The sequence below is a fragment of the Canis aureus genome, chromosome 30, assembly GCF_053574225.1.
Source record: "Canis aureus isolate CA01 chromosome 30, VMU_Caureus_v.1.0, whole genome shotgun sequence".
Taxonomy (NCBI): Eukaryota; Metazoa; Chordata; class Mammalia; order Carnivora; family Canidae; genus Canis; species Canis aureus.
Window position 1 is genome coordinate 38,097,944 of NC_135640.1, and position 23,394 is coordinate 38,121,337.

Here is a 23,394-nt window from a genome sequence, read left to right on the forward strand (position 1 = left end):
AATGAATGGAAAAGAAGATGCAGTATACACATACAATGGAATATTAGCCATAAAAAGGAATGGAACCTTGTTATTTGTGACAACATGGATGGACCTTGAAGGTGTTATGGTGAGCGAAATGAGTCAACAGAGAAAGACAAATACTGTAGGATTTTCACTTACATGTGGAACCTACCACACAAAAAAACCAAGTTCACTGATAGAACAGACTGGTGGGGGAAGGGGAGGTAAAGAGGGTCAAAAGGTACAAATTTCTAGTTATAAGTCACAGGGATGTAAGGTATAGCATGATGACTGTAGTTAAGCATATTTGAAAGTTGCTAGGGGTAAATCTTAAAAGTCCTAATCACAAGAAACAAAGAAAAACTTTATATATAGTAACTGATGGTAACTGTACTTATTGTTATCATTTTGCACTGTATACAAATATCAAATCGTTTTGTTCTACCCCTGAAATATATGTCAATTATATCTATTTTTATAAAAACTAAAAAGAACATTTAACCATACATAGTAGATGTACTAAAACAATAAACCATTCCATGCTTAGCTTATGGATTCCCTTGATACACATTCCTCCAAAGTACCAACCACTGAGTCTCTTACCAGTTTTTCTTTGAGCAGCTCTGGTTCTGGTCACCCTGAGATTGCTGCTTCTGGCCAGCCCACTACGTAAAGAAGATTCACGAGGTCTTGAACTCTCTTTGCTTTCCTCTGAACTATTTGAAGCTGATGATGAAGAGGTACCTAAGGAATCTTCCATTTCACTTTCTAAGAAAAATAAAGCATCAACAGTTCATCACACATATTTTGTCTTTACACACACAACTGACTACAAGCAGATTCTCAAAATACTCAGAAGTGATATTTTAAAAAAAAGTGTTTCAAAGAATAGCTCATAAAATTGTGGCATTAAAAAGTACCAAATCAGCACTCCAAATCAAGCTTGCTCTCTTCTTTCTGAAAGTAACATATTAATCCTATATTGGATTCAGAAAATAGTTTATATATTTCATAAACTTCTATTTAAAAATGTAACTAGCTTCCCCATCCACTTCTATCCTATGAGATTGGTATTTCCTGTAGGATAGACAGCCGCTGAGTCCCATGTCAGCAGACAGGCTTTCAGGCCTTTTGCTAGTAATGCCTATAACAGCACAGTAGTAGTACCACACACGTTTTCAGCTCAAGAGGTCATTTTGGCATGTTCCACCAGAAGGGGGGACAGGGGAGGGATAGAAAAAAACAAGATAAATAATTTAAATAGTACAGGTCACTTCTCCCTACTACCTTCACTGAATGAGCGCATGCTCCAGCGTGAACACTGCACAGGAATGTTTCCTGCTCTTTTGTCTACTGCATTCTTACACGTATCACAGAGAGTTTCATAAAAGTGAGTGGGAGCATGCTGTTAAAGATAAAATTTTGCTCCACAAATACAACCCAACTCCACATTAAAGAGAGTGGCTGCATTAGGACACCAATCACCAAGTTGTGTTTCTTCCTGAAACGGCTCTGCCATTTGTCACTTTGACTGCTCCTATTCTACTATTCCACTCTACTCCCCAGCAGGTTGATCCAGTTTCCAGATTCTTCCCCTTCCCTGCATATTATTGCCAAAGTGACTGAGCCTCTAGAAATAGAATTCATCATGTGATTCCCTTACTCATCAAGGGACCCAATTAAGTAACCCAAACTCTTCTGCAAGGCTTGCCACTCTAATATGTGGCTGCACTCTAACTCTCTGGTCCTATTATTTTAGTTTTTTATTAAATAGTTTATTTATTTATTCATGAGAGACACAGAGAGAGAGAGGCAGAGACATAGGCAGAGAGAGAAGCAGGCTCCCATGGAGCAGGGAGGCCGATGTGGGACTTATTCCTGTGACCCCAGGATCACACCCTGAGCTGAAGGCAGACGCTCAACCACTGAGCCCACCCAGATGTCCCTGATTCTATTATTTTAAATTATAGTAATTTTTACACTATCATCACAAGTCGCCAAAATCACTCTTGAGTAACAGAGAAGTAAATATACACCACAGCCTCATTCCTACAATGCTAACAAAGGGTTAGGATCAGCTTTAGTTATACTACCAAATAGCCAAGAACATAAACAGTTTAGAATTCACTAGGCCATCCAGTTTTAAGCTCACATGATTACCATGCCCTTTTTTTTTTTTTTTTTTTTAATTTAAAGAAAAACAAATGCGGGATCCCTGGGTGGCTCAGCGGTTTAGCTCCTGTCTTTAGCCCAGGGCGTGATCCTGGAGTCCCAGGATCCAGTCCTGCATCAGGCTCCCGGCATGGAGCCTGATTCTCCCTCTGCCTCTCTCTCTACGTCTATCATGAATAAATAAATAAAATCTTTAAAAGAAAAAAGAAAAACAAAAGCATCTATTTTGGATACAAAGTGTGATATTTCTATCCCATTATTTAAAATGCAGAAGATTAGGGGCGCTTGGTTGGCTTAGTCAGTTAAGTATCTATCTACCTTTTTGGCTCAGGTCATGATCTCATGGTCCTGGGATGGAGCCCTGCATTGGGCTCCCTGCTGAGCAGGAAACTTGTTTCTTCTTCTCCCTCTGCTGCTTCCCCTGCTTATGCTCTCTCGTTCTCTCTCTCAAATAAATAAAATCTTTTTTTTTTTTTTTTTTTTTTTTTAATGACAGTCACAGAGAGAGAGAGAGAGAGAGAGAGAGAGAGAGAGAGGCAGAGAAACAGGCAGAGGGAGAAGCAGGCTCCATGCACTGGGAGCCCGATGTGGGATTTGATTCCGGGTCTCCAGGATGGCGCCCTGGGCCAAAGGCAGGCACCAAACCACTGCGCCACCCAGGGATCCCCAAATAAATAAAATCTTTTACAAATAAAATAAAATATAGAAGATTCAAGTATGCAGAGAATGTGGCTGTACCATTTGCAAAGACCAGCATTTATCAAACATGCTGTAACTGCTCCTATTTGTTACTTTTGATTTTTCCAATGAACTGTAAATTGCTGTCAGGGCTAGTCTTATTTCCTTTCTCCTCTAAACCCACAGTAACTAGCAATGCTACACAGTTAAATAACAATGTTCCCATCTCACCAGATAATGTAGAGCCATTGTTTAGAGTGACAGGCCTACTTCTCATTCTTTCTGATGATCCTGATCCTGCTGAATCTGAGGAGTCCCCAGACGTCATACCTGAAGAGACACTAGCACTGGTCTTGTGGCTTGCAGAATAAGCAGCCCTACTGGAGGTAGACTGAGTAGGAGAACCTACCAATTCAGGAATTACTTTTGTCTGAGATTTTAACCGCTTCTGCTTGATATTTCTGGTCAAAAGACATGGACAAAGGAAACAAAATTTAATTAAACAGAGAATGCCTAAGTATACTATTACTTAACCCAAGAATTTTATGATCAAAACATTAAAACATTCGTTGTTAACATCTTATTCTGACATGGATTACTACTAATATTCTTACTCTAAATCTGACATAATTTTACCCCAAACTGGAGTAATGAACAAATTATCCAAGTAGTAAAGTTACAAAATAAGTTCTCTGGATTAAATGCTAAAAGGAGCCAACATATATATAGGCATTCATTTATATTACAAAACTGAGTCTCAATAAGACACAATTTTCTCTCTGGTCTATTTATATGTTCCGAAAGACAGTATAAAATTAAGAGGAAATATCAATAAAACCTAAACAGTAAGAACAGAGGCAAAAAAGAGATCACAACAAAGTAGTTTTTATTAAGACCAATCTGTATACTTCTAGGTACCAACTAGTTCACCATGCTGGGTCTCAAAAGCCATGGATCGTGAAGAAAAAGTAGAAGTTTGGGACAAGACAGTCTTAGGTTTTAAATTACAGATCTGGGTAATATTCATGTTGAGTATTTTCATTTAAAACAAGATAGATAGATAGATAGATAGATAAATAAATAAATAAATAAATAAATAAATAAATAAATAAATAAAACAAGATAAAGGAGCTTTTAAAGAGTATCCAAGGCATCTGAGCTTAAAGATAACCACAAGATTCTTGAAAGCAGTAACTATTTATCATCATCAAGAAATTTCAAAGCTTATTATGTCAAAATATTAACTTCCATTACTAACAATTGGAGGGCAGACCAATAAATACAAGAAGAAAGAATTACATGCTTATATTCATCATATTTCATTTCAAACAGAAGACAAAGTGGTAAACACCACCAGAGTAAGAATGTTCCCTTTTTATCCTAGGTCTTTCTGAAGTGTTACTCTTCATTGGTTCAAAGAAAGAGTTTTTTAAAATAATTAAATGAAAAAACTCGTATGATAACAGAAAAACCAAACTGAGGGCCATTTTATAAAATAAATGGCCCATACTCTCCAAAAATGTCAATTAAGAAGACAAAAGTTGAAAATAAAAGTCTTAAGTCTAAAGAGTGGGCGCCTGGCTGGCTCAGCCGGTGGAGCCTATCACTTTTGATCTCAGCACTGTGAATTCGAACCCCACAATGGCATAGAGATTACTTAAAAAAATGAAAATTGGACTATGTGATGATTAAATGAGTTAATTTTTTTTTAACAACAGACTAAAGAGACAATAACTATATGCAATGTCAAATCCTCATTTGAGTCTAGATTAGAAAAAAAAAATTTGTCCTAAGAACATTATTGGGTCAAATAATAGTAATACAGTAAGTAAGGTGTAGTTAGAATCCTACTAACCTAAAAAGCAAACCCACACTAAGTATTTAGGATCTGTAAAGGTTTTCTCAGAAATATTCTTTTGAATGATTTAGAAGAAAAACACCTAGCAAAAAGATAAAGCAATGATAAAGCAAATGTGACATACTATGAAAAATTGGTGAGTCCAGGTAAGGAGTATAAAGGAGTTCTTCTGACTATTATTCAACGTTATCTATAATTCTGAAATTATTTCAAAATTCAAAGTTGAAAAAAAAGAGGGAGGGAGGACTCACATAGTACTTCGTAACATATGTCCCTGAATTACAGGCTATAAAGCAGCTAAACAGGACAAATTCAGTTACCCAAGGAGCACATGTTTACTTGCTTCAGGGCAACTCTGTTATTCTAAACAAGGAGATGAAGATGCAAGGAGGACTTTGGCAGATCCTCTCACCCAAAAAAGCAAAGATAAAACTGGCAAAATCATCCAAAAAAGTCATTTCACAACTGTGGAAAACAATCACAGGCACTTAACAAATTAAAAAGTGTTTATTCAAGAAAACCTTCTGAATCTAAGAAAAAACTTAGAGTTTTTGGCATTTTACCTTTGGACTCCTCCTAGTCACGCACACCCCAAACCTGTGGCCCAGCCTTGAGTATCAGGATGAGGAAGTGGAGGGAGCCGGTGCCTGATTTGGGAGCTTCACCAAATAGGGACATGCCCTGTCGAAGGGCACTACACTCACTGCTGGCAATCCAGCCAGGCCCATCCTAGAGCTGCCTAAGCTGCCACACCAGTGAAAGTAACAGAGTTCAGTCAAAAATTTAAAGGCATCTAGAGAATGAGAGACAGTCACAGGAGTCTCTGAAAAGCTCCAGTGTCTTCCTGGGGATGTGGAAGGTTCTACACATACTCAACAAAGAGTGGAGAGAGTCCTGTTATCTAGTCATCCAAGGATGACCTTGAGACTCATGCCTGAAAAATGTAAGTGGAAAGTGAAGTCTGCCTCACTCCACACAAACCTTCAAAAAGTGTGGAAGGCTTACTGAAAATGTTTAAGCACAAACTTCTGACCACTGAGCTATGCTAAGTCAGGGAAAACAGCTGGGAAGACAAGCCAAAAAAAATTTTAAATTTTTTAAAAGCAGACTTCTGTGGCTTAGCACTGTAGGAAACACAGACTACTAAAGTGGTTTAGGAGACTCACTAAACAAAGCCAGCAGCAGCAAGCACCATCACAGGGAGAAGGATCAGAATCCAGAGTTTCTACAATAGGTCAACAAACAGCGAGAAAACCTGAAGAGATGGTATGTCCAAAATGGCCATGTTGTATTAGCAAGTACGTCCTGTTTCCAACAAAATAATAGAAGACCTACCAAGAGTTAAAGAAGTCCACCCATATACAAGTAAAAATGCAGGCAACAGAAAATGTCTCTGAAAGGACACAGATGTTGAACTAAGGATATTTAAATCAATTATTATAAACCCATTTGGAAGAACAAATGATGTTTACAGAATTAAAGGAAAGCACGATGACAGAGAACATCAATGAAGACACAAATTATTTAAAAAAAAAAAAAAAAAAAAAGATTCTGGAGTTGAAAAGTACAGTAGCTTAAACAGACATTCAGAAGACTGGTCCAGCAGCAGATGTGTGCTGGTACAGGAAGCTGTGACCTGACCAGTCAATAAGCATTACCCCAGCTGAAGAACAGAAAAAGAAGGAAAAATGAAGGAAGCTTCAGATGTATAGCAGGAGTCCCCAAATGAGAGGGAAGGAGCAGAAAATATTTGAGTAATGGCTAAAAACCACCCAGATTTGATGAAAAACATTCCTCTACAGAGTTGGAAAAATTCCTACACACATCGTAGTCGGTTGCAAAACGCAGACAGAGAATTTTGAAAGCAGGAGAAAAAGCCATTCTGTATGTACAAGGGAGAGAATGTCAGCAATACAACTCACCAACTTCTCATCGGAAACAGCGGGAGGTGAGCAGGCAGGCAGTGGGAGGCAATACTCAAAATGTGGGGGTGGAGGGGTAGTTCTACAACCCAGCAAAACTAGTCTCACACAAAAATCGACCAGAATGAATTGCTAGCACACCCGCCTTACGAGAAACAAGAAACCCCCAAGGGCGTCAGGCTGGAAAAAAAAGGACACCAGAGGGTAACTCACTCCACACAAAAAATAAAACCACTGGGAAAGGTAATCACATAGGTAAATATAATTAACAGTATAAATGATTTTTTAAATTATTTTCTTAACCAATTATAAAGAAAATCAGATAAACCATAACATATAAAGATGTACTCTGACAACAAGAGCAGCAGCACAAAAAAGGAAGAGAGGGAGCTCAATAAGAACAAACTTTGTGTGAGAATTCAATAGCAGTAATCTGAAGAAGATAGTTTTGAAAGGAGATACAGAGTGGAATCCCCGAACTGGCAGGAAGACACCCAGCACAGGTGCAGTGCAGGTTCAAAACAAGCCTGGACACAGACTAAATTGATTACTCCATTTTCACACTCCAACACTTTTTTAAAATACCCGAAATCTGATATTAATGTAAGCTACATAGTCAAGGAAGACAGAACATAAATATTAAACTCCTGACAGAGGATAAATAAGCCCTGCATGTTGTATTTTTTTTACTAGTCCTCAGAAAAAATAGGGTACATAATGTTGAATCGGTATTTCCTTTACGTAATCAAATGCTCAGTGGTTGCCCAAAGTGGCCACTTTACTCTCTGCATTAAAAAAGAGCTTCTTAAAAAAATAAAAATAAAAATAAAAAAGAGCTTCTTGTGTAATAAATAATACTGTATTCCTAAGATTTTGAAAATCTCTAATTTTCATTAAATGCTTTAAAATTTACCCAATTATAAAGTATACAATAGCTCTATATGTACACAGTGCTTTCAAGTCATAAAAAAAAAAAATCTTTCTGAACATACTGTACTCCTAATTGTTTTAGAATAAAATTAAGGAAGTAACACAACCTGAAATTTTTCTAACTGCATACAAAGCCTGCAGTAACTACTAATTCACCTGATACTTTTGTTAGCCTGATTGACACGGTTACAATTCTGTCGTCTCTTGAACCTCTGGCTTCTTCGGAGTTTCTCATTGAATTTTTGGCCAATTTTAAAATCAGAGGAGATTTTCTTCATTTTTTCTTCAAATAAGGCAGACAATCTCAAGGTCATACTGTAAATCTGCAAGGATATGAAAACAAAAGCAGAGTTACAACGTATCTTTTAAAACACTTCACATACACACAAAAAAATGTATAAAGTAGGCTACTTGTAATCTGTTCCATCAGTGTTACAGACACTAGCTGTTACAGATTTTATCCATTGCCCCCACCTTCCTTCAGCAACATCTGCAAGAACAGGCAGCAACATATACCTCTCAGGCAAAAAGAAAGCAGTTTTAAATCAAGCACTCTCTGAAGGCTAAGACTTACATATACATGTAAATGTTCTCATTTGGCTTTTCCCATTTTCACATTTACATGTACAAATCCAAAAGAATATCCCCTTCTCCTAAAGTTGGATGTGAAGTTGGCTGGTTTTAGGATTGCCATCTAGGCAGCAAAGACCATGTCTTGTTGGGGTGCAGAAACAAAAGGTGCTTTCGCCTTTGTCTCCAACTTGCAGTTTGTATGCCACCTGGATCTTTTTTTTTTTTTTTTTTTAATTCATGACAGACACACAGAGAGGGAGAGAGAAAGGCAGAGACACAGGCAGAGGGAGAAGCAGGCTCCATGCAGGGAGCCCGATGTGGGACTCGATCCCAGGTCTCCAGGATCTGGCCCTGGGCTGAAAGGCGGCACCAAACCGCTGAGCCACCCGGGCTGCCCGCCACCTGGATCTATACATGACTTACAGACCAAAAGCTATCTTCATCCAGAGGAAGGAAATAGACCCTAGAACTTTAACAGATGTTAAGATTGTGTTTTAACAGTTTTTATAATTAAATAGTGGCAAAGCTTTCAGAGAATTCAGCAATGTGATGTTAAATGCTACTGTAAATAACTTTGGTACAGCTACGTATTTACAAGAAGTACTCTCAACTCATTCACAATCATTCTTGGAAAATAAGTGAAAAGTTTAATGTTCAAAGCTCTGATCTATCTATCACCAAACCGCTGCACCACCGGGGCTGCCCTTCTCACTGGGTTTTATGTAAAATCCAGTAATACATCTGAATTGAACATAAACATTTAACAAAAACGGGGGCTAAAACTAATAGCTCCTTAAAATGAAAAAAGGGCATGTATGAAAATAACCCACAATTAACATCATACACAATGGTGAGAGACTGAAAATCAGTTCCCCTGAGATCAGGAATGAGACAAGATTGCCTGGTTTCACCACTATACTCTAAATTCTAGCTGGAACAATTTAACAAAATGAGAAGCTAAAATCATTCAGACTGTAAGGCTGTAAGTGAAACTATCACTATTCACAGATGATGACAGGATCCATATTCATGGCAGCATCACTCCTAATAGCCAAAAAGCAGAAACAATTCAACTGTCTGCCAGGAGATGAACAGATAAACAAAATGTCATACACCCACACAATGGAATATCATTCAGGCATAAAAAGGAATAAAATTCTCATGGATATTACAACATGGATGAACCTTTCAGACATTCTGCTGAGTAAAAGAAGCCAGACACAAAAGGACAAATGTTGTGACTCCACTTACATGAAATATCTAGAATAGACAGACATATACTCAGACTAAGGAGAGGAGACACTGTCAGGGGCTGAGGGGAGTGAGAGAGTGTGGAGTCACTGCTTAATGGTTATTGTTTCTGCCTGGGGTGACAAAAGAGTTTTGGCAACAGCAGCGATGGTTGAATAACACTGTGAATATAATTAACGCCAATCAATTATACCCTTAAAAGTAGTTAAAATAATAAAGTTTATGTTACGTATGTTTAACCAAGACTTTGAAATTCTGATAATACACAAAACTCCAATAAATTAATTGGGTGAGTTGTAAAATATCCTCAAATATGTATTTTAAATAAAGGGGGAAAAGGTATGATTGAGATTTATTTTCTCTCTGGAAAGAAAGGGTCTCACTAATGATGAATACTGACAGTAACACAAGCTTAGAAAAATGTCAGACTTGGGATGCCTGGGTGGCTCAGCAGTTAAGCACCTGCCTTCAGCTCAGGGCATGATCCTGGAGTCCCAGGATCGAGTCCCATATCAGGCTCCCTGTATGGAGCCTACTTCTCCCTCTGCCTATGTCTCTGCCTCTTGCGCTGTGTCTCTCATAAATAAATATATAAAATCTTAAAAAAAAAAAAAAAGTCAGACTTGATGTTAAACTGATGTTTAAATAGATGTTAATTTTGCATACTGAATGCAAAGTAAGAGTCCTCAAAGTAAGAATAACACGGGAGTGTCTGGAAATAAATAATAAAGAGTGAAATTAAGGCAAAATGGTTAATAAACAGTGATAATCAATAATCATAGACAAGGTACTATAATACTAAACGTATATAATATGTTTTGCTTTAAATCTTCTCAAATCATTGATTTTTTTTTTTAAATTACCCAACACCTACTGGCTACAAGGATTTGTGATATTTGTGAAAATGTACACTTTCGTATACTTATTATGCTTCAACAAGTTCTAAAAAGTTATCTAATGTGTTAACATTTTAACAATACTTCAGGGATGTACTTTCTACTAGTGTTCTCAAAAAATCAGACAGCTCCTGTGTTTCCTCTTTGGATCCGAAATAGCAGTATGGAGTATGGTGTCAGTAGTCCTACTCCCACTTCAGATCTTCCTTTCCTCACTTTTAATATTCTTCCAGCCTCTATCAGTAAATTTCTAATCCACTTTTCAAGATTTCTACATCTGTGTATCAAGTTCACTGGCTGCCTCAGTCCCAACAATTCCCATTTGTTGCCTTCAGGAAAGGAAAACATTAATTGCTGTATGGTACCAAACAGCAGACATTTGGGCAGTGGCAGAGTGCTCTTACCAGTGGCTTCGCTATCCTCACCTGTCTGCAATGTTCCAACATTTATCAGCAAGTGGAAAATGATCATCAACAAAGACTATGCACACTTTTCTTTGACAACAACTTTTAAAATTACCTTTGATCTTTTGTTTGGTGTATATGCTTTTGCATTGCTAAATATCAACCGGATGTCTTTGCAAAATTCCAAAGGGCTGTCATAATTTCCTGCTTCTAAAGTTTCCCTTACTGTTCCAAAATCCATTGGAGTATCTATAATATCTCGGTAGTCCTAGGTTTTAAAAACAATAATTAGCTCAAAGATACAATTGCAACTTTTAGAAATGTAAGTGCATCAGTTCTCTAAAATATTCAAAATGAGAGAGGAGAAAAAGGTTAGAAGACCTGAAGACTCATCAATAATTTTTAAAAAGAGACCCAGACATAAAAACCTAATATACCAAAATGATATACTTCATGGGATATGGAATGGTTTTTATTTCCTTCTTTACACTCTTTATGTAATTTCCAAACTTTCTACAGTAAATTTGTGCTTTATAATCTTTTTTTAAGGTAATTTTCCATTCTCATATTAGAAGAATGAATACAGATGCTTTTATCCAATTTACAGTTTTCCTAGGACTGGCCTTACAACATAATAGATAACCTGTAGGATCCTGCCACTATGATGTAGCAGTGATTAAGTCTCAGCCCAAGTTACAGGAGTGTCTGTAAGTTCAAGAAAATGTATATGCAATACAACTCTTTCACTTAGTGGTAAGAGACAAAGTTAACATGAAGCTAAGACATCTTACTCATTAAAGCTTACTTTAAATACTTCCACCCCAATCTCTATACAAAATAAGAAAAGGCCCAAACATTCAAACAATGGCAACTTACTGGATATTCAACCAAATCAACAGGTTGTCTAAATGGTTCAGAATCTTCACACTGAAAAATTAAGTTCACTAGTTCCTTACACTGTTTCTTCCAGTTACTTTCAACATAGTTGGTTGCTTTGATGCTCCTTTTTTTCCAATCACGGACCTAAAAACACATTTATAATATTAAGTTTTTTCATTCTTGGAAATTTAACACTGTGGTATGGCGTATTAGAGTGGTAAAAATGCAAGTGAGTTCTTGTCTTCTGTACTATAACAATGTGGCTACTCTTATTTTCTACCTACTTGGAAGGAACCCACTTTTCTATAAAAACCCAATAGCACCACTTCCATTACTCTGGAAATATTGTTGACCCCATCACTTTACATTCAAGTGTAGAGAATGTTCACAACATATGAAGTATCACCTGGAATAATTTGGTAAGCTAAATAATGGCCCCAAAGATACATGCATCCCAATCCAAGAACTCATGACTGTCACTTTACACGGCAGACTTGACTAAAGGCATGAATCTTGACATGGGAAGACTGTTCTAGATTATCAGGATGGGCCCAATTTAATCACAAAGGTCCTTTTAAGAGTGAGAAAGAAGAGGGGGCACCTGGGTGGCTCAGTCGATTAAGCGTCCCAACTCTTGATTTTAGCTCAGTTAGTGATCTCACGGTTGTGAGATTGAGCCCTGTATGTGGAGTCTGTTTGGGATTCTCTTTCTCCCTGTATCCCTCCCACTCGTGATCACGCTCTCTCTCTAAAATAAATAAATAAATCTTAAAAAAAAAAAAAAAAAAGAATGAGGAAGAAGAGTCAGCAACAGAGGGTTCAAGCTGCTGGCCTGAAGAGAGAAGAGGGGACATGAGACAATCGGATGACAATAATTCAAGTCTAACTTTTCAATGTTATTTGGGGCAAGCATATTTGGAAAATTAACATATTAAGCTTAAATTTAAGCAGCATTTGGACGTTTAAAATGTAAAGCATTCCTTTCTTTTTTGAGAGAGCATGTGCATGCATGTGGATCAGGGGTGGGGAGTGTAGAGAGAGAATCTTTAAGCAGGATCTGCAGCTCAGGGCAGAGCCTGCCACAGAGCTCAATCACATGACCCTGAGATCAAGACCTGGGCCGAAATCAAGAGTCGGATGCTTAACCGACTGAGCCACTCAGGCACCCCAAAATGTTAAGCATCAACAATCTTTACTTTTATTACTAGAACTTAAAAGACCTGCTGATAAAATTCTAACCACATATCCATACACTGTTCTCTTTAACTCCATCCTTTCAACAAGTCATTTTTTAAAAAGGTTTAGTCATGGGATCCCTGGGTGGCGCAGCAGTTTGGCGCCTGCCTTTGGCCCAGGGCGCGATCCTGGAGACCCTGGATCGAATCCCACATTGGGCTCCCGGTGCCTGGAGCCTGCTTCTCCCTCTGCCTGTGTCTCTGCCTCTCTCTCTCTCTCTGTGACTATCATAAATAAATAAATAAATAAATAAATAAAAATTAAAAAAAAAAAAAGGTTTAGTCATCAAATCCTACAAAGTTCCCCTTATAACAGCTTATCCTCTCCCTGCCTCTCCATTCCATACAAGCACTGTCCTTGACCAGGCTCCCACATCCTATACTCCTACTTCTTGCAACAGACTCCTAAATCACTTCCTTTAATACTGATCCTGTTAACTTTCAAAATCTATTCAACTATTTTGGTTGTACAATTGATCCTCTAAATTTAAATGAAATCCTTGGTTTTCAATACCATCATCATCTGCTCCCAAAGTAACAAACAGCCAGATGCTGCTACTCTGCTCACTCCCATACTCCACCCCTAAACCAGCCAGGCCAATGCTCTATCACTAGTGTGGGGACATGCCACACATGCCTACTTTCTGACCTGGGTCCTAATAGCTCCTTACTTTCTGAATGTCCCCTTCCTACTCAGCTCCCTGTGAGAACTCAGTTCAAGTCCCAATTCTTCCACTAAACCTTCCCTAACTACCCACCTTTTAGTGATTTGCCATTTCTCTCACAAAACACTCAATACCCAATTCTAATATAACTTTTCAGAGAAACATCTAAGATCTTAGGTTGCTTTTATTTTTTTTAAAGACTTTATTTATTAATTATACCATATGGGGAGGGGGGAGGGACAAGCAGACTCCTTACTGAGAGCGAAGCCTGACGTAGGGGGGCTCAATGCAGGGCTCAACCTTACAACCCTGATGAGATGACGTGAGCCAAAATCAAGAATCATACACTTAACCAAATGCACCACCCCAGGACCCCCTTTAGGTTGCTTTCAAAACACATAATAAGTAAAAGACAAAGGTTAATCAGGCAGATTAACTTACTCTCCTTCTTCCCGAAGATGTTTTAGGAAGATCACTATCATCCTAGGAATAAAAATCAGAGCAGCTTAAGTGTTAACATTCTCATTAGAAATATAATAATCTAAATGCATATCAAAGACATTAGGTCTTACCAGGGTTTTTAACTTATTTTACAAAAATCTCAAAAGGCAGACCCTATCAAATGATTTTTGTGGAACCCAGCCTCCAACAAACCAACCATTCTTAATAACCCTTTGCATTCCTTAAGAACATGCATTAATTCCAAAAGATAGTGATAAAAAAATGCTTTGTACATGACTTAAATATAGTACATGCATAAGCGACTTTAAATTTGTGTTTTACTTCTATCCATAAAACCCTAGAAACCATCTCCTACATTTCCTCAATTTCCTACTCTATACATTTTCTTATTCCCTAAATCAAATATTTGTGTACCCATTTTTATTCCAATATAAAGTAGCTTGAAAATCAGTGTATTACAGTTAGGGGTCTTGTAGAAATTGATATTAATTACACTGATAATGGTTAGTGTTTTTAAAGAGTATCCTTCCTAAAACTCCTACAACTTAGTGCCTGATTCTGTATGAAGTGAAATTATTTATACCATTGATATTTGCCTTAAACTTCAAAATAATCTTGAGTGAAGAACTTGTAGGCACTGGGAGCATGGTAAAGTTCATTAATTTTTAATTACAGTTAGGGGCGCCTGGGTGGCTCAGTGGTTGAGCATCTGCCTTCAGCTCAGGGCGTGATCCCAGGTCTGGGGACCGAGTCCCACATTGGGGTCCCCACATGGAGCCTGCTTCTCCCTCTGCCAGAGTGTCTCTGCCTCTCTCTCTCTCTGCCTCTCTCATGAGTAAATAAAATCTTTAAAAAAAATTTTTTTTAATTACGATTAAATCCAACTCTCAGATGTTGGTTTTTGCAAAAGTAGAGAACATTCTGCAGCTATGTTATTCGCAAAGACGTATTTTATTTGGTATCAATTATTGGTTAAAACAAATTACCTCACTGAATGTCTAGACAATTAAGAAATATATTTTTATCAAAATAGTTTTCATAGTTCACTGGAATATAGTGAGAATTGGTATTTTCTAATTCACTCAATATTTTTAAGTTATTATTTAAAATTAACAAAAATCATTATAAAATTGGCAAACTTCATACCAAATCCTCGGCATTTTGCTCATCATTTTCAGAAGTGTTGGAAAGTTCTGAGATATTTGTACAGTCTTGATTCCTAAAAAACAATTTTTCATATTTTTAAGAGTATGCAGATGTAGTTACTGTTGTAAAAAATTCAAACTGCAAGTTAAGATATAGATGGTTCTCCAAGTAGAGGAATACCAGGGTTTTTTAATCTACCCTCTGTGGAAACAACTGACCATCTTAGAATACTGAAAGCCGCCCCCCCCCAACTAAGTATGTATAAAACTAAGCTGGTAATCCAGAAATAATACATGCATAAGCTCAATTGGGTGAACTCGGGGATGAGTTTTCCTACACATCATCACTAGTCATAGTCATACAGTTAGTACCAAGAACATGGCTGATGGAGATAAAATAGAGGGGAAAAGTACAAATTAAAGCAAATTATATCTTCCCTGCACCCAAAAAAGAAAGCATGCTAATTTAGGAATGTCTAGGCATAAGGAAGATCAAAATGGGTGTGTGATTTTTCTGAAGTGGAAAAAATGAAAATTGTGGGCCAGGAGCAGATTCAACCCAGTTGAAAAACTTGGAACCAGTTACTTCCCAGTGTGTGGCCTGATGGTGAAAATTATGGCACAGTTTATAAACCATCTTCTCCAATAGACAATTCTTTCCAACAATTTGTGTGACTATGGTAGAAGGGCATTAGGATCATACAGCAACGTTGGAAAACAAACAAACAAAAAAAGGATCATGCAGCAAAATACTAAGTTTAAAAGAAACAGGCTGAGTAAGTTGTCCAAAGTGACAAAGAATGTTCAATCAAACAAATGAGGTTAAAACTCAAGTCTCACTTTCCAAGTCAGTTTCCATTCTACTCCTGCAAACTGATCTCCCAGTGCAAGAAGCATATGCTGAGTCACCCTTATACAACCACTCTCATGGGATACAATCCCAAAGAGACGAAAACCAATCTAGTCATGACAAAACCTCAAACAAACCCAAACTCAATATTCTCCACAAAATAAGTGGTGAGAAATAATGATGAGGTCAGGAGCGAAGGGAAAGGCTACATAACAGATAAAAGGACACAAAGACACCAGATGAGTGAAAGCAGCAGGGGTCTGGACTAGGTCCTGAGATACAGCAGGGATGCTGCCATAAGAACTGAGGAAATCCACTGCAGGCATTAGTATGACACCAAGAATAATTTCTTAACATTTCATGAGGATACCACAGGTATGAAAAAAGTTAACCTAAGGGGAAACCGGTGAAGGGTATATACAGGGCAACTTTCTGTAGTATAAAATTAGTTCAAAGTTTTAAAAAACAGAAAAAAACTAGATTCTTGATTTCTCATGCCTTTACTAAAATTATGATTACAATATGTGTGTAAAGAAATGCCACTTAAAAAAAAGAAATGCCACTTAACGCATGTTAAAAGGGTATAATTCAGAGAGCAAAAATTAAAAAATGGTTCGTTGCAAGAGGTGCAATATGCAAAGTCACTTTTCCACCACATCTGTAACAGGAGGTAACTTACTTTATAAATTTTAAAAGTTGGTCAGTTATCTTCTTAGCTGATCTTGCAATTACACTCTCAGGTTCATTAAATGTCCTGGCATTATGTTCTATATATCTGACTTCCCAAACTAATGCGGATAGCCTCCTTCAAAATAAAAAGTAGGCATTTTACACGTTAGAAAATGAAAAGACAGAAATCAAATTTTAAAAATTAAGCCAGCATATATTAATATATTAAATCATAAGCCCTCAAGCTAAACCACTTTCTAATGCTGTCAACCTGTCATAGTCATAAGCAATCATGTCACAGAAGCTAAACCACAGAGAATGTAAAGACCAAAAATCTTAACAGTTCATTTTATCATAACATCCAGAAAACTAACAAAGTAACCCACCCTTTTACCTTCTCTAGAGATACTATTGAAGCTACTGAGACACATTTAAGAACATGTGTTAAATACCATTAATCCTGAGAGAGTAACCGGGCAAAGTGATTTCTGAACAAATGCACATTCCCAGGTTTGGCTATGGAGATATATTACACCAACTATATAAGAAGCCAGTTTTTTGTACTGGTAATTTCTTGAAATAGATGAATTATAAAAAATAAAATACCATCAATTACTTAAAAAAAAAAAATCACTGAGAATAGGAAATTTTATAATTACCAGTTCTCCAGAAGCCAAAGATAAAAAGCTGATGACTCTGGGGAATTAATCTTTCAAAGGCCAATGTTTAACCAATTATATCTTTAAATCAAGGGAAGTAAGAATGTTAACACCCAAATAAAAACAAATATGATATCTAACTACTTAACAAATTCATTTAAAAAAAAAAACAGACTACTAAAGATTGAAGAATGAAACATGGCATTTTTTTTTAATTTGCTTTCTCTTCAACATCTAAGTGTCTTATATATAAGACCACAAATTACCATAATGAAAGAGAATGAAACCGAAAATAATGCTCATCAGCCCCCCTACTTCACCCCTGTCACCATCAACCACCACCTCCATTTACTCTGGTCAGGACGATCAAATACCTTTTCAAACTATTTTTAAAAGAGGTTTCTACTGACCTGTAAAATCTATTAACGAGTCTCATTCGGATTGTGTAAAGATCAGTTGGATAAGCTACTACAGTACAGTACTTCGGATATGTACACAGATCAACTGGACCTGCAAAAGCTGCTGCTATGTCTGTGGAGGGAGAGAAAAGAATTTTTGATCAATCAATTCATTACCTTTAAGAGATTATTTCTCTACAAATGATTCAAAAATAGAGCTACAATTAACACTGCAAGCCCACCCAAAAGGTAGCAAATAAAAATTGTAGTGAAGAACACAACCCCAGTTTGCCACTATTTTAAAATACTTATGTGGAGTGGAAAGCTTAAACATGAAAATTCACACTCAAAAACTTACCAAGATTCAAAAGTTGATCTATGCCACTAATAATTCGTTCACACTCTTCATCTCTCGATTTCTGACCCCATTCACCATCTTGTGGTTTGTAGAGCAATTTCTCTAGCTCATCTGAAGTGACAGAAATACTAGCTCCTAATTCTTCAGGTGGATCAACTATGAATTCCATTAAAAAGAACAGAAAAATTATCAAACAAATATACCATATTTAAGTTGTCGAAACTCATTAAAAAAACACTACAAAGGAAAAAGTAGCTCTTTTATAGTGGAGAAACCTGCAGACACCACCTAAATCACAGAATGAAAGTTAATGTCTTCAGGAATAGAACATATGGGTATCATGTGGCTCCTGACAGGAAGCACGGAGGACCACGTATACATATCACTTCTCTAACACTAGTGCCAAAAATGCAAACCCTGGATATGGATGAAATTACAAGTCAAGCCCAAACTGAGAGAAATTCTACGAAATAGCCAGGATTACATGGGAAACGACAGTGGGCTACTAAGATGCAGTCAGCATCAAGCTGGAAGCCTACGATAATAATTAATGAGCCAGATACCCATTAATTCTTTTTTGAGAGACGCCTAGGTGGCTCAGCAGTTGAGCAACAACCGGCCTTTGGCTCAAGGCGTGATCCTGGAGTTCCAGGATCGAGTCCCACATCAGGTGCCCTGCGGGAAGCCTGCTTCTCCCTTTGCTAATGTCTCTGCCTTCTGTCTCTCATGAGTAAATAAAAATCTTTAAAAAAAAAAATTCTTTTTTGAGTTTTAGTAAAGCTCACAATTACCATAATAATTCGAAAACATTTCTCAAACAGAAAACATAGGTAAAATATTATTTAAAAATTATATACCATTATCAGGAATTGGTTCCATGTCCCATGGGCTAAGTTTTTCAATTTCAGTATTGTCCCACCTGTTAAAAAACAAAGTCTAGTTAGCTCTCATAAAAACGACTTGTGGAAAAAAAAAAAAAAAACACGACTTGTGGCTGACAACTAGGTAACCAACTACAAGAGTAAAGAAAAATAAAATGTGAAAATTTTACTGTAGCAATCAAAGTTTAAATATTACTAATAAGATTTTTAGGAAAATATATTAAACCAGAAATCCTCTGTGGCTTATAGCCAGGGTAGGCATTTAAAAAACGAAAACAAAAGCAAAAAAACAACTCAAAGACACAGCAGAGTTTTGAATACCAGTTTAGAATGTGACTTTATTCCACAGCCAATAGAAAAGCAGCAAAGCCTTCTATAAACAAAGGAAATGATACAATGTGTGCCCCTGAACAAGGATCCTGCAGTATTACACTGCTATATTGGGTGGCTACAGAAATGGTCCCGGGAAGCAAGCAGAGTCTGTCCTAAGGGGTACCAGTAAATAGGAAGCAGCAGAGACATACTAGAGACACTGTAAGGGGGAAGACTGACAGGACTCAATGACAGACTAAATCATGGTCCTTAACCATGGTCATAAAACCACCCACCACAATGAATCAATGTTTGTAGAGGCTTCATTTTCAACTGCATACAGACCTAACGATGTAGCACTGGAAATGACTATCTGGGTACTGTGGCTGATATGGCTCTTGACTCAGCACCGTCCCAAACCACCAGGCATCATCAATGATAGAACGAAACCTGTCACCTGTAAGAGATGACCAAGACTGAGACACCAATTTGCCAAAATTAACACTTTTAATTTATAAAATACCACTGATTTGGATAAAAGAGAAATTACATCTTTATCTTAAACTTAGCCACCATTCCCCACTTTCCAGCAATCTTCAGGGATGAGATAAACGTATAAAGATATAATGTCACACTGAGCAATTTCCTGAAGGCATATAACCATATAGTGTAACAGACTAAAATGGTTATGACTAGACGACCTTGTCTGGTGGATCCAAACACCTACCCCAAAATAAGTTCTATTACATTATACGACATGAAAGAAAAAAGTTTAACAAAACTCAAAAACCTTTTATAACTATATGTACTGTCAATAGTTTAATATTTAATAAGTATATTAAATACATACAGCTCTGCAATGTTTCCTGAATAAAACAAATTATAAAAATATGATTAAAAATATGATTAGAATTTAATCCGTGATTATTCTAAAGTTGTTCCTATATAAGTATTGTCACATCTTAGGACTTCACATTAAAAATCAGTTCAAGAGGTATCCTTCAAACTGCTTACATGTTATTTAAAACCATTAGGGGCACCCAGGTGGCTCAGTTGGTTAGGCATCTGATTCTTGGTTTTGGCTTAGGTCATTAATCTCAGGGTTGTGAAATCAAGTCCCACATCGAACATGGAGCCATCTTAGGACTCCATCCCTCCCCCCAGCCCCCGGTTCTCTCCTTCTGCCTCTCCCACCTCCCTTAAAAAAAAAAAAAAAAAGGAAACATCTGCATAGCTCTTTATCTCAGCAGGGTATATGAAGTGGGGAAGTAGATCTTAGGAGGGCTCCTCAACAAACCAAAATAACTGTAAAGAGTACTCCAACTAACTTCAGTCATTTTCTGAATGTATTTTAACAATAAGAACTCTTCTAGAGGAATACAGTATATGTGGGGTCCGTTACAGAAAAGAAACACAGACTGCTGTAATAAGCCCATGTTTTCCTTCCCATCCATTCCACCATTCTCAAAACAAAATCACTAACAAAAAAAGTCCCTTATCCAGAATTAGTAATTTCTTGGTAGATTTGCAATTCTTTTTTCAAGGAAAAGTTTTACAGAAATGTTATCAATCAAAATTAAAGCTACATCTCACCTCCAAGAAAGAGAATATTTATGCCATAAAATACCCACAAATAGTATTAACTTAAAGTATGCTTATACTGAATTCTGTAAAACTGAAAAATAAAAAAAAATAAAATAAAAAAAACCAGGAGTATCATAACTCCTGGAGCAACATGTTTTGAGGTTCTTAATATATTTTCAAATTCATGGAAACATGACTTTTATGTATATTTCATATTTTCCAAAATCACTAGAAACCCATAAGCCCCCTAATCCCTCTCTCTAAATAAATTTCCACTTTTGATAGTATTTCATTAATATAAATATTCTAAAACAGAACTTCAACTTTAGAAAAAAAATCCTATCAAAGTTCTAACTTTTTAAATGAAAGGCATATATTAAAAATCTGATGTAACACTCTGGTTTTTGTCTCATTATATAAGTAAAACACCTAATTTAACATAAAAAAGCCAGTCTTTGATACCAGGAATTAACTTTATAATACTTTTCTTCCTTATTTACCTAAAACTAGAAGATGCTTTTAGTTTAAATAAAAACATTTCTTCAGTGTTAACACTTTTAATTAAAAGGAACCTTAAGAAATCACTTTTCTGGGAGTACGTGGCTGGCTCAGTCAGAGGAGCACACAACTCTTGATCTCAGGGTCGTGAATTAGAGTCCGATGTTTGGTACAGAGATTACTTAAATAAAATTTTTAAAAAAGAAAACACTTTGGGACGCCTGAGTGGCTCAGTGGTCAAGCGTCTGCCTTTGGCTCAGGTCATGATCCTGGGGTTCAGGGATTCAGTCCCACACTGGACTCCCTGTGAGGAATCTGCTTCTCCCTCTGCCTGTGTCTCTGCCTCTCTTTCTGTCTCTCTCTCATGAATAAATAAAAATCTTAAAAAAAAAAAAAAAAAAAACCTTTTCAGAAAGTAAAACCCGACTTTTAAGAATTAAAAAAAAAAAAAAAACCCTGTTTTTGCCCATATAACAGTAGGATAAACTTAAGAGTAGGACAGAACTTTAATAAAGTTTTCAACATAGAAAAATCAGAATCAAGCAACTTTTTTTTTTTTTAGCAACTTCTTTTAATAACACTGCTCAAACCTCAAGAAAACAGGTAAAATTTTAGAGGGGAACAAAACTGAATCAGAAGGTCTGGTACATTAATTTCTCAACCACAAAAATAAAACAAAACCACTAAATTACAAGAGTCAAGTGGGAATCCACCTCTAAAGCTGAGCTACAAAGAACTGACTTTAAAACAATTTTTGGATGTACATATTGGTAGAACAAAAAGAGAGCTTCCAACTCATACATCATGGGGCTGGATAAACAAGAGATGGGAAACTTTTTATTTTTTAATATTTTATTTATTTGACAAAGAGAGAAATCACGGGCAGAAGGAGAGAGAGAAGCAGGCTCCCTGCTGAGCAGGGATCTACATGTGAGGCTTGATCTTGATCTCAGGATCCCAGGCATAAAGATGGGAAACCTGAATGTTCTTCAGAATCTGGCTATAGGACCTGTTAACTCCCACCATTCCAGATGCCTTGAGTTTGGTTTCTATTGTTTCTGTGTCTGGCTAGATGTTTTTCTTCAAGAAAAATTTCCTTTACCTCTAGTCCCAAAATAATCCTGACTACTTGAGTGGACATTAACCGCTAAAAATCGTCCACTAAGAGTAGCCACTCTCTCCGACCATCTTTCGTTTCAAATAGGGATGGCTCAGGTAATTCTATCTATAATTTATCTATTTGTAGTACATGTAGAAAAAGGCAGCAAAAACTAGGAAAATTAATGAGGTCCTAACATCATTTACAATGTATTCATCAGATATAAAACTTAGTATCTCTAATAAGAGGCCAAAACTGATAAAAGGAGAATGAGCTATCCTCAGTGATTCAAGTCAAACTCAACACATGAGCCCCCCAGATAGCATTCCACACTGAAAGTAATACATGTATACCTGTGAAAGGGATTCTACGGTTGCTGACTAGTATTACCTAGCCTGGTTACAGTCATCAATTTTGTCCTGTGGAGATTACTGGCCTATGAAAGTTTAATAAGCAAGGGAGCCCACCAACCCACCCCAAATGGTCACCACAAAAAACACATTCAGCTAGCACATATGTTGAGGTCATTTTATTTTTTCTGTCCAGTCAGATGTCTCAGAGTTATAAAGTAGAAATGTACTATGAATTTCTTTTATTTTTTAGAAGAATGGTTTCCTCAAGTCAATGTATTTAAGTCTGGGTTGATACGACACTAAAGTAAAATATTCTGGTATACCAGAATATTATCAGCGTGAAATCTGCATTATTTTTCAACTTTCTGATTGTCTTATATCATTAGAATAATTTTGTGAATTATACTAGTCACATTAAAGATAGAAAAAAATGCAGTACAGGGAAGTCTGACAGGAAATAAAAAGTCAACTCTAGCATATAGTCAATGAGTAAGAATCCCTTCAAAACGTCAGCTACTATAAGAACACAAGAAATACTGCTTGGCTAAAGAGGTTATTAAGTAGAAACAAGTACCAGGCCTTAAACAAAATACACTTTTTGGTCACTTACATTTCTTTCTAGAATTTGCATGTTTCCATCTACCATAATAAGCAGCACCA

At 36.7% G+C, this 23,394-nt stretch overlaps 1 protein-coding gene across 2 annotated transcripts in view; it reads right to left on the reverse strand.

Annotated features, from left to right (window-relative positions):
- BRWD1 (bromodomain and WD repeat domain containing 1) overlaps nucleotides 1-23,394 on the reverse strand; it is a 120,243-nt gene that overhangs the window by 18,021 nt on the left and 78,828 nt on the right. For both annotated transcript variants that reach the window (XM_077879221.1, XM_077879220.1), the window contains exons 28-39: nucleotides 19,546-19,657; nucleotides 18,865-18,926; nucleotides 18,008-18,163; nucleotides 17,662-17,782; nucleotides 16,603-16,728; nucleotides 15,075-15,147; nucleotides 13,908-13,949; nucleotides 11,564-11,710; nucleotides 10,803-10,955; nucleotides 7,720-7,886; nucleotides 3,085-3,314; nucleotides 607-771 (exon numbers count right to left, since the gene is read on the reverse strand). In XM_077879221.1, coding sequence (XP_077735347.1) covers nucleotides 607-771; nucleotides 3,085-3,314; nucleotides 7,720-7,886; nucleotides 10,803-10,955; nucleotides 11,564-11,710; nucleotides 13,908-13,949; nucleotides 15,075-15,147; nucleotides 16,603-16,728; nucleotides 17,662-17,782; nucleotides 18,008-18,163; nucleotides 18,865-18,926; nucleotides 19,546-19,657 — 1,554 coding nt within the window. The remainder of the gene's footprint in view (nucleotides 1-606; nucleotides 772-3,084; nucleotides 3,315-7,719; nucleotides 7,887-10,802; nucleotides 10,956-11,563; nucleotides 11,711-13,907; nucleotides 13,950-15,074; nucleotides 15,148-16,602; nucleotides 16,729-17,661; nucleotides 17,783-18,007; nucleotides 18,164-18,864; nucleotides 18,927-19,545; nucleotides 19,658-23,394) is intronic.